We start from the raw sequence: 13,083 nt of genomic DNA, 5'->3' as shown, positions 1-13,083 counted from the left end.
CCCAAATTGCTGGGATTACAGGTGTGAGCCACTGCGCCTGGCTGACTTTCTACCACTTCTTAAGTGAATCTGGGTTATTTATATTTGGCTGGCAAATCATATATTACCTTAAAATTGACCTGTACATATTCTTTTACAATTTTAAAATGCCTTTTGCATCTTTTCTAATTACTAATGTTGCATGTTTTCACTTTTCTCTTTTATCCTTAACTAGGCTTACCAGAGATAGTTTAATTGTAAAGATCAGCTTTTTATATCTCTTTTTAGTTGTTTTTCTTTTAAAATAATTTCACTTTTATGAATTCTTTCCTCCTATTCTATTTAGGTTTGATTTTATTTATTTATTATTTATTTGTTTTTTAAAGACAGGGTCGCATTCTGTTGCCCAGGCTGGAGTGTGGTGGCACAATCACAGCTCACTGCAGCCTTGACCTCCTGGGCTCAATCTATCCTCCCGCTTCAACCTCCTGCATAGCTGGGACTACAGGTGCCTGCCACCACACCAGGCTAGTTTTTTGTATTTTTTGTACAGAAGGGGTTTCGCCATTTTGCTCAGGCTGGTCTTGAACTCCTAGGCTCAAATGAGCTGCCCGCCTCGGCCTCCCAAAGTGCTGGGATTACATGCGTGAGCCACTGTGCCCAGCATGATTTTTTATATTTCTTAAGTTCTATATTTAGTTTTTTCAGTTCACTTTTAACATGAACACTTTTGGAGCTATTAATTCTCTTTTAAATACAGCTTTAGCTATGTCCCATACGTTTTTTGATAAAAAAAGAAAGTATTCTCATTTTCATTATTTTCCAGATAATTTGCCTTTTCCATCCTATTTCTCTTTGCCTCACAGATGGTTTAGAAGAGTCAAAATTGTTATTAAGTTAAAAGTATTTTCCTTTTATTTTTCTTTTAATTTATGTCCATGGGAACATATTCAACCAGCATAAAATGACAGACTAGGCCGGGCACGGTGGCTCACACCTGTAATCCCAGCACTTTGGGAGGCCAAGGCGGGCGGATCACGAGGTCAGGAGATTGAGACCATTCTGGCTAACACGGTGAAACCCCTATCTCTACTAAAAATACAAAAAATTAGCTGGGCATAGTGGCGGGTGCCTGTAGTCCCAGCTTCTCAGGAGGCTGAGGCAGGACAATGGCGTGAACCTGGGAGGCGGAGCTTGCAGTGAGCTGAGATCGCACCACTGCACTCCAGCCTGGGTGACAGAGCAAGACTCCAACTCAAAACAAAAACAAAAACAAAAAAATGATAGACTATAAAAGTCCTGTGTGTCTCCTAGAACAGAGCCCCCAGTCCTCTCTCCAGAGGTAACTAATCTTATCAGATCCTGGTATTTCTTTTTAGGAGTATGAATATGCTGTGAAAATACATGTTTTGAAAAGTATAATTTTTTGAACTCTCTTCTTTTCTTAATTATAGATTTGGGGGGTACCTGTGCAAGTTTGTTACATGGGTGTATTATGTAACGCTGGGGTTTGCTCTTCTAGTGAACATAGTATGCAACAGGTAGTTTCTCCAACACTTGCCCCTTTAATCTCTGCCCTATTTTGTAGTGGACTGTTTCCATCTTTTTGTCCATGTGGACCATTGTTTAGCTTCCACTATTAAGTGAGAACATGTGGTATACAACTTTCTGTTCCTGCAGCAATTCACTTAGGATAATGGCCTCCAACTGCATCCATGTTGCTGCAAAGGAAATGATGTCATTCTTTTTTATGAAAAGTATTCTTTAGCTTCAGTTTAAATTGAAGGCCTCCTAAGGCTACTGATATGGTTATGTAGATTTCAGGGGCCAGGGCTTATTCTACTTCGGCTTTGAATCTCTAATGCTTTACACTGCCTGCTTCCTGCTTTCAACATTGTTTCTACAGTTCAAATCTGAGAAAGGTCCATAGAATGGACTTAGTTGGCCTTTTAAATTTGTAGATTTCTGACGCTGGTTTTATTTCGTTTCCTGTGGAAGAATAATTGTGCTGTCCCAACCTCTTGATCTCAAGTCTAGAAATGGTATTAAATACCTCCGTAATTTCACCTGTTGAGCATCTTTATGTGACAGACCTCACTCTAGGCAGGGTTCTTTTCATGTATATCCTATGGTGGTACCAAGAGGTATTTGTAATTTTGCAACCCATAAGCTCCATCTGTCTTCCTCCCCTAAACCTTCACAAATAAATATTTATTCTAAGTCCACTCTATGCTCACCTTGCAGACAGCTTCAAGGCAATTTCTCCAGTACCCTCCCCTTTATCTAGAGCGCCAAACCTAAACACCTGCTGTGGTGGGCAGCTCATGAAATGGCTCCTAATAATTCCCACCACCTGTTATTCACACTCTTGCGTAATCCCCTCCCGGTGTGTGTGTGTGTGTGGGTGCACGCACGTGTGTGTGTGTGTGACAGAGAGAGAGAGAGAGATAAAGCAAGTTGCCATATTGAAGAGACTCATGCGGCAAAGGACTGAGGACAGACTCCAACCAATAGCTAGCAAGGCAGCCCTAAGTCCAACTGAGAACAACTGAACTGTGTGGAACTGAATCCTGCCAACAGCCATATGGAAGAGCTAGGAAGTGAATCCTTCTGAGTCAAGCCTTGTGATGACTGCAGCCTTGTGAGAGATCCAGTGTCAGAGGACCCAGATTCTTGACCCACAGACACTGGCCCAAATAAATGTTGTTTTAAGCCACTAGGTTTTAGAGAAATTTATTATGCAGCGATAGATCATGACACCTGCTTTTTCAAAGTTCCTTGTAAAACCCATGATGACTGCCTGGAGGTGATTGTCCAGGTAATAGTTCTGGAGAAGAGTTATATATGTCCCATCCAATTCCCATCAACCTGTCCTCATCATCCCATGCTTTCTAAAAAGACCACATAAGCAGGTTTTGGAGACAGAAAAACAAAAAAATGATGACAAATGTTGGGGTGAGAATGGTGGAGCTGGAATAGAACTCAAAAAGAAACATATCTCTACTACATACCCATTAGGATAGTTAAAACTAAAAATATTAACAGTACCAAGTCCTGGAGAAGATGCAGACCAACTTCATCTCTCAGACATGGTTGGTGGGGCTGCAGAGTGTTATAGCTACCCTAGAAAACACTTTTGCAGTTTCTTATCAATTTAAACACACATTTACTATATGACCCAGCAATCATATTTGTGGGTAATTCCTCTAGAGAAGCGAAAACTTATGTTCATACAAAAACCTGTACTTGAATATTCACGATAGCTTTATACGCATATGGTGTATTAGGGTTCTCTAGGAAAACAGAACCGATATGGGGAAAGAGACAGATTTATTTTGAGGAGTTTGCTCATGGAATTATGGAGCCTAGCAAGTCCAAAATCTGCAGAGTGGGCAGGCAGGCTGGAGACCCAGAAAGAGCCAATGTTGTAATCCAAGTCCAAAGGCAAACTGCTAGCAGATTTCTCTCTTGCTTGGGGCAGGATAGTCTTTTTGTTGTACTCAACTAACTGAATGAGGCCCATCCCACGTTATGGAGGGCAATCTCCTTTACTGAAAGTCCACTGACTTAAATGTTAATCTCATCCAAAAATATGCTCACAGAAACATCCAGAATGTCTGACCACATATCTGAGCACCATGACCCAATCAGGTAGACACATAAAATTCATCATTAAGTCCACCCTTGTCAACTGAACACACATGCACAAACATATTCATTTCAAAATATAGAGGAAATACTCAGAAAAATGTATTTCTCATTTACGTAATTGGTCTTGTGGTCACTATGGTCATATGGTCACTGTGGTTATGTGGTATTTCTAACAACTTTCTTCAACTACTTATTCCCTATTCCCTTTCCCCTCACCAAACACCTCAGCTGGTTGTAGTTCTTTTCTTGGGGGGAAACCCAAACCTTCAATCCTGAAGTGTCTGGGCCGTTAGTAGTCCTGAATGAATTGGGTTGTGGTAGTTTTTCATTGACTTTAACCACATGGCATAGTAATACTAAGAGATACCATAAAGGATCACCTGTATTCCAGATATATTCTTCCTTACCTCCATTGTAGAGTAGTAGTCCAATTTCCCCTTGGTAGTCAGGATCACTCACCCCAGCCAGCAATGTAACCCCCTTCTTTGTCTGTTGCTTTGGAAGCATGAGGAAGTCAAAGCAGCCAGGAAGCAGTTTTAATTACCAGTTCAATGAAATCAATGTTGTGTCTCCCGGTGGAAGCATCTCTCTCTTTGGAACTAAGACCTCTAGGATAGGAAAGCATAAGGTCACAAGAACAGGAGGCAAACATTTTGCTAATAGGTCACTAGGGATAATGATGAGTGGTGCCACTCCCAATTCCACCCCCTGATTTCTGGATCCACGAACCCTGGCTATGGGAGAAATGGCACCATATATTAAACACTGATTCCAAGTGTATACAGCCTTCTGGGGAACTTTGCCCTACCTTGCAAAGTTTTACTTCCTAGCTGGCACTGTAACGGTCTTCAAAAGGCCATTCCACTATTCTATCAAACCAGCTGATTTAGGATGGTGACGAACAAGAATTTCATGAGCACAGGCCCATTGCCACACTTTATTTGCGTGAAGTAACTTCCTTGATCACAAACAATGCTGTGTGCAACGCCATGGTGGTGGATAAGGCATTCTTTAAGTCCACAGATGGTAGTTTTGGCAGAAGCATTTTGCACAAATAGGGCAAATCCACATCCAGAGTAAGTGTCTATTCTAGTAAGAACAAAACCTGGCCCCTTCCATGATGGCAGTGGTCCAATGTAATCAATATGCCACTAGGTAGCTGGCTGATCACCCCCAGGAAATGGTGCCATATGATCACCCCCAGGAAATGGCTGAGTGTTGGTCTGTGCTGTTGAAAGACTGGGCACTCAGTAGTGGCCATAGCCAGGTCAGCCTTGGTGAGTGAAAATTCATGTTTCTGAGCATATGCCATAACTTCTATCCCTGCCACCATGGCCACTTTACTCAGGAGCACATTGGGCAAAGACAGGGGTGGAGAAAGAAGCTGATGGGCATCTACAGAGCAGGTTATCCTATCCTATCGATTTGATTATTAAAATCCTCCTCACAGAGGTCTCCCTTTGGTGAGCATGACATGGGATGTAAATATCTTCACATTATTTGCTGATTCAGAGAGGTCCATCTATAAACCTCTTCTCAGATTTCCTTGTAACCAATTTTTCAATCATATTCTTTCCCAGTCCCTGACCATCAAGAGTGGTGTGTAATTGCACGTGTCCTTTGACAGGTAAATGAATAAACCAATTGTGGTATATCCATATAATGAGATGCTACTCAACAATTAAAAATAAGTGGGCTATTGATATACACAATGATTTAGATGGATTTCAAGGACATTATGCTCTGTGAAAGAAGCCAATGTCAAAAGGCTATACATTCCATAATTCCATTTATATAACATTCTCAGTGACAAAATTATAGTGATGATGAACAGGTCAGTGGCTGCCAGGGATTAGAGTTAAAGGGAGGGTGTGAGTACTAAGGGGTAACATGAGGAATATTCTTTGTGCTGATGGAACAGTTCTGTATCTCAATTGTGGTAATGCTTGTATAATCTATACATGTGACAAAATGTCCTAAAAATACTCCAATGAAGTGAATGTAAAAACTTAAATCCATCTATGGTCTATATTTGAGTTAAAAATATTGTACCAATGCCATCTTCCTGGTTTGGACAGTGTACTGTGGCATAAGATGTTACCATTCAGGTAATCTCGGTGAAGTGTATTCGAAAACTCTGCTTACTACTTTTGCAACTTCTTGTGAACGTTAAATTATTTTGAAATAAAACATCATATAAAAATAAAGACAAATCTGTAAAATAAAAATGTCTTGACTATGCTTTTCTTTTTCTGGCTTGGATCCATCACTGAATTCATGAGGAGAGTGTCACGATTAGTGCACTAAGGAAGAACAGAGAGGGTTGTAGGCTAAAACAATTCTGACCTACAGGGTGGAGCATGAACCCAGGGAAGTCTCTAATACTTCTCTCTGGGTGACTCTGAGGCCTTCGTGCTAGGGTCAGCATTAACAAAGAGCAACATTTTCTCTAACACAAAATGTAACAGTACAGAAGGCAGGGGCACCACCTTCTTTTAAATTATCCCTAATGATCATTTCATAGGTGAAAGGAAAGTTGAATGTGGCAAAAAGTGTTGGAAGGAGCTGAAGTCAAAACTGTGGTTTTGTGGACTGTGTGTGTTGAAGAAAGAAGGAAACTGAGGATTGGACTATGTGCAATAGTGTTTGTGGTGTCTACCATTCCTTGGTGAGCAGAAAAAAATTTCTAATCAAATATGTCTGTGTATTTAAAAATTAAAAGTCAGAGGCTTTTTAAAAAAATCATCTTTTTGATGAAAGATATCATGTCACAGGCAACAAAAAAGTCATTTTTATCCATTATCTTAAGCCACTTATATAAATTTGTGTTAATACCAAAGGCAGTTATGTGCATGGGAATGTAGGAATTAAAAATAGCAACTCTTCGAACCAAAAACAGAATTACTATTTGACCCAGAAACCCAATTAGTAGTTATATATGCAAAGGAAAGCAAATCATTCTATTAAAATGATACCTGCATTTGTATGTCCATTGCAGCATTCTTCACAATAGCAAGACATGGAATGAACCCAAGTGCCTATCAATGGTGGATTGGGTAAAGAAAATGTGGAAGATATATACACCATGGAATACTATGCAGCCATATAAAAGAACAAAAGCATATCCTGTGCAACAGCGGGAATGGAGCTGGAAGTCATTGACCTAAGCAAATTAATACAGAAACAGAAAACAAAATACCTCATGTTCTCATTTAAAAGTGGGAGATAAACATTGGGTACACACAAACACAAAGATGGAAACAATAAGCACTGGGGATTCCAAAAGTGGGGAAAAGGAGGGAGAAAGGGTTGAAAAACTATGTATCAGTTACTGTTTGCTACTTGGGTGATGAGATTATTAGAAATTCAAAGCTCAGGATCATGCAATGTATTCATTTAGCAAACCTACACACGTACCCCCTGAATCTAAAATAAAATAAAGACAGGATTTTGAATGTTCTTATGACAAATAAGTAATAAATGTTTGAGGTGACAGATATAATTATCCTGATTTAATTACTACCCGATGTACGCATGCATTGAAACATTCTATTTTACCCCATACATACGTAAAATTACATATCAATTAAAAAATTTTTAAGAGAAAAAAATAGCAACTCTTCTGCCCATGTATCTCATGAACTCTTCTGAACATAGGCCAATAAAAGGCTCTCTCAAATGTTTTCTGGTACATTGTTTGGTTTTACAGTTATTTGAGAACATTAAGTAAGCTTTTCTCATTGTGGCTACAAATTTATTATTGTAATTTTCACTTTTGACCCCCTAAATCCAAAGGTCATTTTTGCTACTGGGAAGAATCCTGCATAATTTGGAGAAGAAATTAAAATAGGCAAGCTTTCAGTAGATAAGTAAGGGCTAGCGTTGAAGAGCGAAATTCACTCTTTCCGCTGTCCCATATTCTGAAACACACATAAACATGACAACTTTCACTTATAGCAGCCATAACCCCAAGCTTATTTCATAATCTCCCAGGATATAAATGTTACTCACAGAGGGTTGTCTTGTTGTTGTTTACTGTTTTGAGAATTGTTTATTTTAGATATGAATCTTTTGTCAGTGATTTGCAAATGTTTTCTCCCAGTCTGTAGCTTGTCTTTTCCCAAGGCAAAAGTTTTTAATTTTGATGAAGTAAAATTTACCAATTTTTCTTTTTTGCATCATGCTTCTGGTGTCATGGCTAGAAATTCTTCACCAAATCTGAGGTCCTGAAGATTTTCTCTCATGTTATATTCTACATTTTACATTTAAATGTTGACCCATTTTGATGTAATTTATGTCTGCATGTGTGATGTGTGAGGTTTAGGTCAAGATTTTTTTTTTTAACCCAAGATGCCCAACTACTTCAGGACCATCTGTCAAAAAGGCGATTATGCCTCTATTGAATTGCTTTTGAACCTTTGTCTCAAATCAGTTGGGCATATTTGGCTAGGTGTATTTCTTGGTTCTCTATTCTTTTTCATTGATTTATTTGTCCAGCCCTCCACCTGCCAGCACCACACACTCCTGGTTAGTGCAGCTACTTAATACATCTTGAAACTGGGTAAAGTGATGTCTCCCACTATTATGCTTCTTAGTTTTACTTAAAAGCTATTCTAGTTTCTGAGTTCCCATATACATTTTAGAAAAATGTTCTCTATTTCCTAAATCTCTTGCTGTGATGTTGGTAGGAATTGTTAAATCCCTATATAAATTTGGAGACAGCTGGCATCTTTAAGATGAGTATCCTAACCCATGCTCTCACTATGTCTCCTAATTTATTAGATCTTTTTGATTTCTTTTGCTAGTGTTTTATAATCTTCATACACAAGTACTATGCATGTTTTGCAGGTTTTATACCTGAGTATTTCTCTCTTTTGGGAAATCGTAAATTATATTGTATTTTTAATCTCATTTTCCACATTTTTTTACTAGCTTACTAGTGTATAGAAACACAATTTTTCCACATTGATTTTGTATCTTGAGATCTTGCTGGACTCATTAATTCTGTAAAGTTTTTTGTTTTTGTTTTGTTTTGAGTATAGTTATTTTTCTTTCTCCTTTCCAATCTGGATGCCTTTTATTTCCTTTTCTTGCCTTATTAGGCTGGCTAGAATTTCCCACGTTATGTTGAGAGAGAGTGGTGAGAGTTGAAATCTTTGCCTTCTTCCTGATTATAGGGGGAAGTGTTTGGTCTTCATCATTACATACGATGTTAGCTGTAGGCTTTTAAAAGATGGTCTTATCAAATTAAGAAGTTCCTATTTCTAGTTTTCTGAGTTTTTTTTAAATAAATGAGTGCCAATTTTTGTCACATGCTTTTTCTATGTCAAATTTTATGATCGTGTGGTATTTTTAGCCCCTTAATATGGTGGTTTACACTGATTGATTTCTGAATCTTGAACCAGCCTTGATTGTGTATCTTCTGACCAATATCCTTCATGAACACAGATGCAAAACTTCTAAACAGATTTCTGGCAAATTCTATTTGTTTTCTATTGTTGCAGTCACAAAGTACCACAAACTTAGTGGCTTAGATTAGATAAAATGTATTATCTTACAGTTCTAGATGTCCAAAATCAGTTTCACTGGGGTAAAGTCAAGGTGCTGACAGGACTGAGCTTTCCCCAAGGCTCTAGGAAGAATCTGTTTCCTTGCCTTTTCTGGTCTCCAAGGGCCATCCACATTCTTTGGCTCATGGCCCGTTCCTCCATATTTTAAGCCAGTACTGCAGCATCTTCAAATTTCTCTTTCCACCTCTCTGGTAACATTATTCTCTCTCTCTGACTCTTCCTGCCTCCCTCTCGTAAGAGCACTTGTGGTTTCATCAGGCTCACATCGGTAATCCAAGATAATCTTCCCATTCAAGATCCTTGACTTAATCATATTTGCACATTTCCTTTTGACATATAAGGTAACACATTCACAGGTTTCGGGGACTAAGGAGTGAACATCTTCAGGGGCCATTTCTCAGTCTACCACATTTTCTTTTTTTGTACACTGTCTTTGTTTAGTCTTGGTATCAAGGTCATACTAGCAGTCTCATTTTTATCTTTGTAACAAAATTCTGCTGCAATGAGGTATTACATTTTAAGTTTGTAATTTTTTATTACTCGTGCTTTCCTGTGAGTTGGGAATATTGTGATGAATGCTTAGTATGGTAATGTTTTAATTGCATTCTTTGGGTATATAGTGTCATCACATAATAAACACAATGCTTCGCCATCCAATTCAGTAACAAACTCCGCACTTCATTTTGCCTTAAGTGTGTGACATTTGATGGTCATTTCTTTCTTCTTTTCCTGTTTTGACATGAAAAGTGTGTACTGGTAATTTTTTTTAATTGCGGTAAGGCAGTATTTGTGTCACCTAAAATTCTGTCAAGTTGTAACTGTGTCATTTTTATTTCTAGCATTCCAAGCAGTGGAGAAGCACAGTCTCTTCTGTTAACTACTACTCAACTACACTCATGTAGTGTGAAAGCAGCCATAAACAGTACAGAAATGAATGAGCACCACTGTGTTCCAATAAAACTTTATTGACGAACACCAAAATTTGAATTTTATATAATTTTCACATGCTACAAAATATTATTCTCCTTTTGATTTTTTTAAAACCATTTAATAAGACAAAAACATTCTTAGCTTGTGGGCCATACAAAACAGGTGGCAGGCCAGATTCATCCTGCAGGCTATAATCTGCCAACCCTTGCCTTAATCTCATGGGACCTACATACTAAAGAGGGAAAAGAAGAAAATAAACAAGAAAACAAATACATGAACAGATAGATAATTTTGTGCTATGAGGAAATAAAATAGTAAGCTGGTCAGAGAACGTGTCTCTGAGGGACCGGGGAAGGTGGACCTGAATGATAAGAAGGCGCCAGCCATGAGGAAAGTTGAGTGCAGAGTATTCTAGAAAGAGAGAAGACCAAGGGCAAATGTGGGAGGCAGGCACCAGTTTGGTGAATTAGAGGAACCAAAAAGGGTATGGCAGGAACACGGTGAAGAGGTGAAATGAGGTGGGAATGTTCAGGAATCTAAGTAAGGATGACATCCTGGTTAAGAATGTAACTTTAATTAGTTGACCACAGTAGTAGTTCTGCTAAATAGAGCCAATTTTATACACTGGGTTTGTGGTCCCCTGCAAATTTATATGACTACACAACGTATAGTATTATGAAGTTAAGAGAGAGAAGAAAATGTTTTTGTTTTTGCCAAATAGTTGTAGAAATACACAGTATCTTCTACATAAACCAGCACATCAATGAGAACAGATTCAATTGGACCACACAATTTATTTCAATAAATGCTCAAGTTATGATGCTTCATTTTATATTTGCTCATACTACAAATCTGTTGCTCCCTGGACCACTTATGGCCATCTATAGCAGTTGTATGTAAAAAGTCTAGTTTCTTCATGAAACTTAAGACATTAAATCCTTAGTTGATACTTTTTCTTCTTATGCTCAGGCCAGTTTGTGTGTGCCAAGCCTGTTCAGTTTCTTTTAATGCACTAGAAGGAAAATCATTTTTAAGTTTGCACTGATTTGTGGAAATATTTGTATTCGACAATCAAATACTACACTATTTCCTTTTAAATGGCTATGTACTTAATTAGTTTCACTTGTTCAGCAATTAATTATTTTCAGAGACTTCTTATTTTGGTATTGAATCTGACTATTGATAGTTGGAGCAGATACTGTGTCAGGATTGCAATGCATATATTCCAATCACACCACATAAAAAGCTTTCACATTTGCAATAAAGCTCTCCATTTTAATATCATCTAATATCTTTCATAATTGTGAAATATCCTTCAACTAGTTTCTTTTTTTCATTTATTTTTTCCAGTACTGCTTCTAGTAAATATGAGGCAAAAGGAAGCTGTAAAAGAAACACAAAAAAGATTATTAAAACTCTATATTTTCTTCAGTTCAAAAACATATTAAATATCATTAAACCATTAGAAGTTAGATGTCTGCAACTTTGCAGCCATAATGGTACCTACTGGATCTCTTTTCTACTGATCTTGCTGGTTAGTGTGGGTAATTTTGTCTTTTCTAATAAAAATGATAAAAGAGCAGAAGTAAAATGAAAAAAGATAAACGCCTTATTGAACAATTCATGGTTTACTGACCATGTTAATGATGTAATCTGCAATACAAGCAGCTAAGCCATTTATCTTCAATCAGCTGATCAATAGCAGGTTACAGTCATCTCTAGGGCACACAGGCCCACAGAAGTAGTACTGTATGTTCATCACTCATAAAAGAATGAGAGAGAACCATCAATCCACATGTCTGCGATAGAGCCGAACATCTCAAGAATTGTAGAGTAAAAACTTCAGAGGAAAAAATGGCAAAAGTATACCCATTGATTAAGTTGTTATAGAAAAGTTGTTTGGCATATCAAAGTGTAATACACATATTGCAAACTGCTGAGTTTATGAAATGTAGACTACATTTTTAAATTTCATAATTTATATAACTTTTCTGGTCAAGTTTTATTGTTCCCTCTGCTTCACTGAGTTGCCTGTAGAACTCCAACTCATCCAATACAGTTATACAGTTATAGGTGGTAAGTAAAAGCCAATCTGAAATGCAGCCCCAGTTACTTCTGAATCCTAGAAATTTCTCTTATCCTTATTCTCAGCTACATAGCCTCACATAAGAGGTCTGTCATAATTAAGAAGTTAAGTCATTTCTTGGACTTGTCCTTTAGATCAACCAGGGATAGACTACTTCTGTTTCCCTGAATATATTAATGGGAATGCTTAGCATGCCCAGCCCCCTTCCCTGCAGGGCAGTAGTATCAGGCCCATTTTTGTGCTAGGATGGACCACTAACAGTATCACTGTCGGCATCTGACCCAAGATGGCCTGACGGCCTTTGTCTGTGTCCTCAGCTATGCTCCACTAAGGTGTCTATAATTAAACCAACCAGAATGGCTCTTTGCTAAATTTGGACTGGAGAAAAGAGAAAAGACTGGCTGTGGTAGTAGAACTAAAGAGCAGACAGGCAAAAAAAAAATAGACCACATTAGCCATGGAAGAGAAATAGAGACCACAGCTGATCCAGAAAACTGCTTCAGACCCAAAGAGCATTCTAGTTTAAGTCCCTTCTTATGTTTATAGTAATCTGCCTTCTCCTTAAGGTAGCCTGAGTCTGTGTCTGTTCCCTAGAAACACAGGAGCTTCACATATTTGTCTTACTTGAAACTTACCACTAAAGAAAGTATAAGATACCAAAAGAGCACATTTCTTCAGTTTTAAGATACAGATGAATAGAAGACATATACATTGACTTTAAAACAGCTTTTCTAGGGGGAAAAACCCACCACATCAAACACACTCATACTGCATATGCATCCCAGTTTCAGGAATGTGAAGAAGTGGGAAAAGCATATCTTAGAAATAAGAAAAAAGAATATGATCAGTTCTCTTATGGAGGATAAT

General features: G+C 38.0%; 1 protein-coding gene across 4 annotated transcripts in view; it reads right to left on the bottom strand.

The window, feature by feature from the left end:
• Positions 1–10,145: 10,145 nt before the first annotated feature.
• CNTLN (centlein) overlaps positions 10,146–13,083 on the bottom strand; it is a 369,700-nt gene continuing 366,762 nt past the window's right edge. For all 4 annotated transcript variants that reach the window (XM_030817536.1, XM_030817587.1, XM_030817638.1 and 1 more), the window contains one exon: positions 10,146–11,513. In XM_030817536.1, the coding sequence (XP_030673396.1) occupies positions 11,412–11,513 (102 nt within the window). In that variant the 3' untranslated portion in view covers positions 10,146–11,411. The remainder of the gene's footprint in view (positions 11,514–13,083) is intronic.

The sequence above is a fragment of the Nomascus leucogenys genome, chromosome 1a (genome assembly GCF_006542625.1).
Source record: "Nomascus leucogenys isolate Asia chromosome 1a, Asia_NLE_v1, whole genome shotgun sequence".
NCBI lineage: Eukaryota > Metazoa > Chordata > Mammalia > Primates > Hylobatidae > Nomascus > Nomascus leucogenys.
Note: the sequence above shows the minus strand (reverse complement) of the source record. Positions and strands in the feature narration are given on the sequence as shown.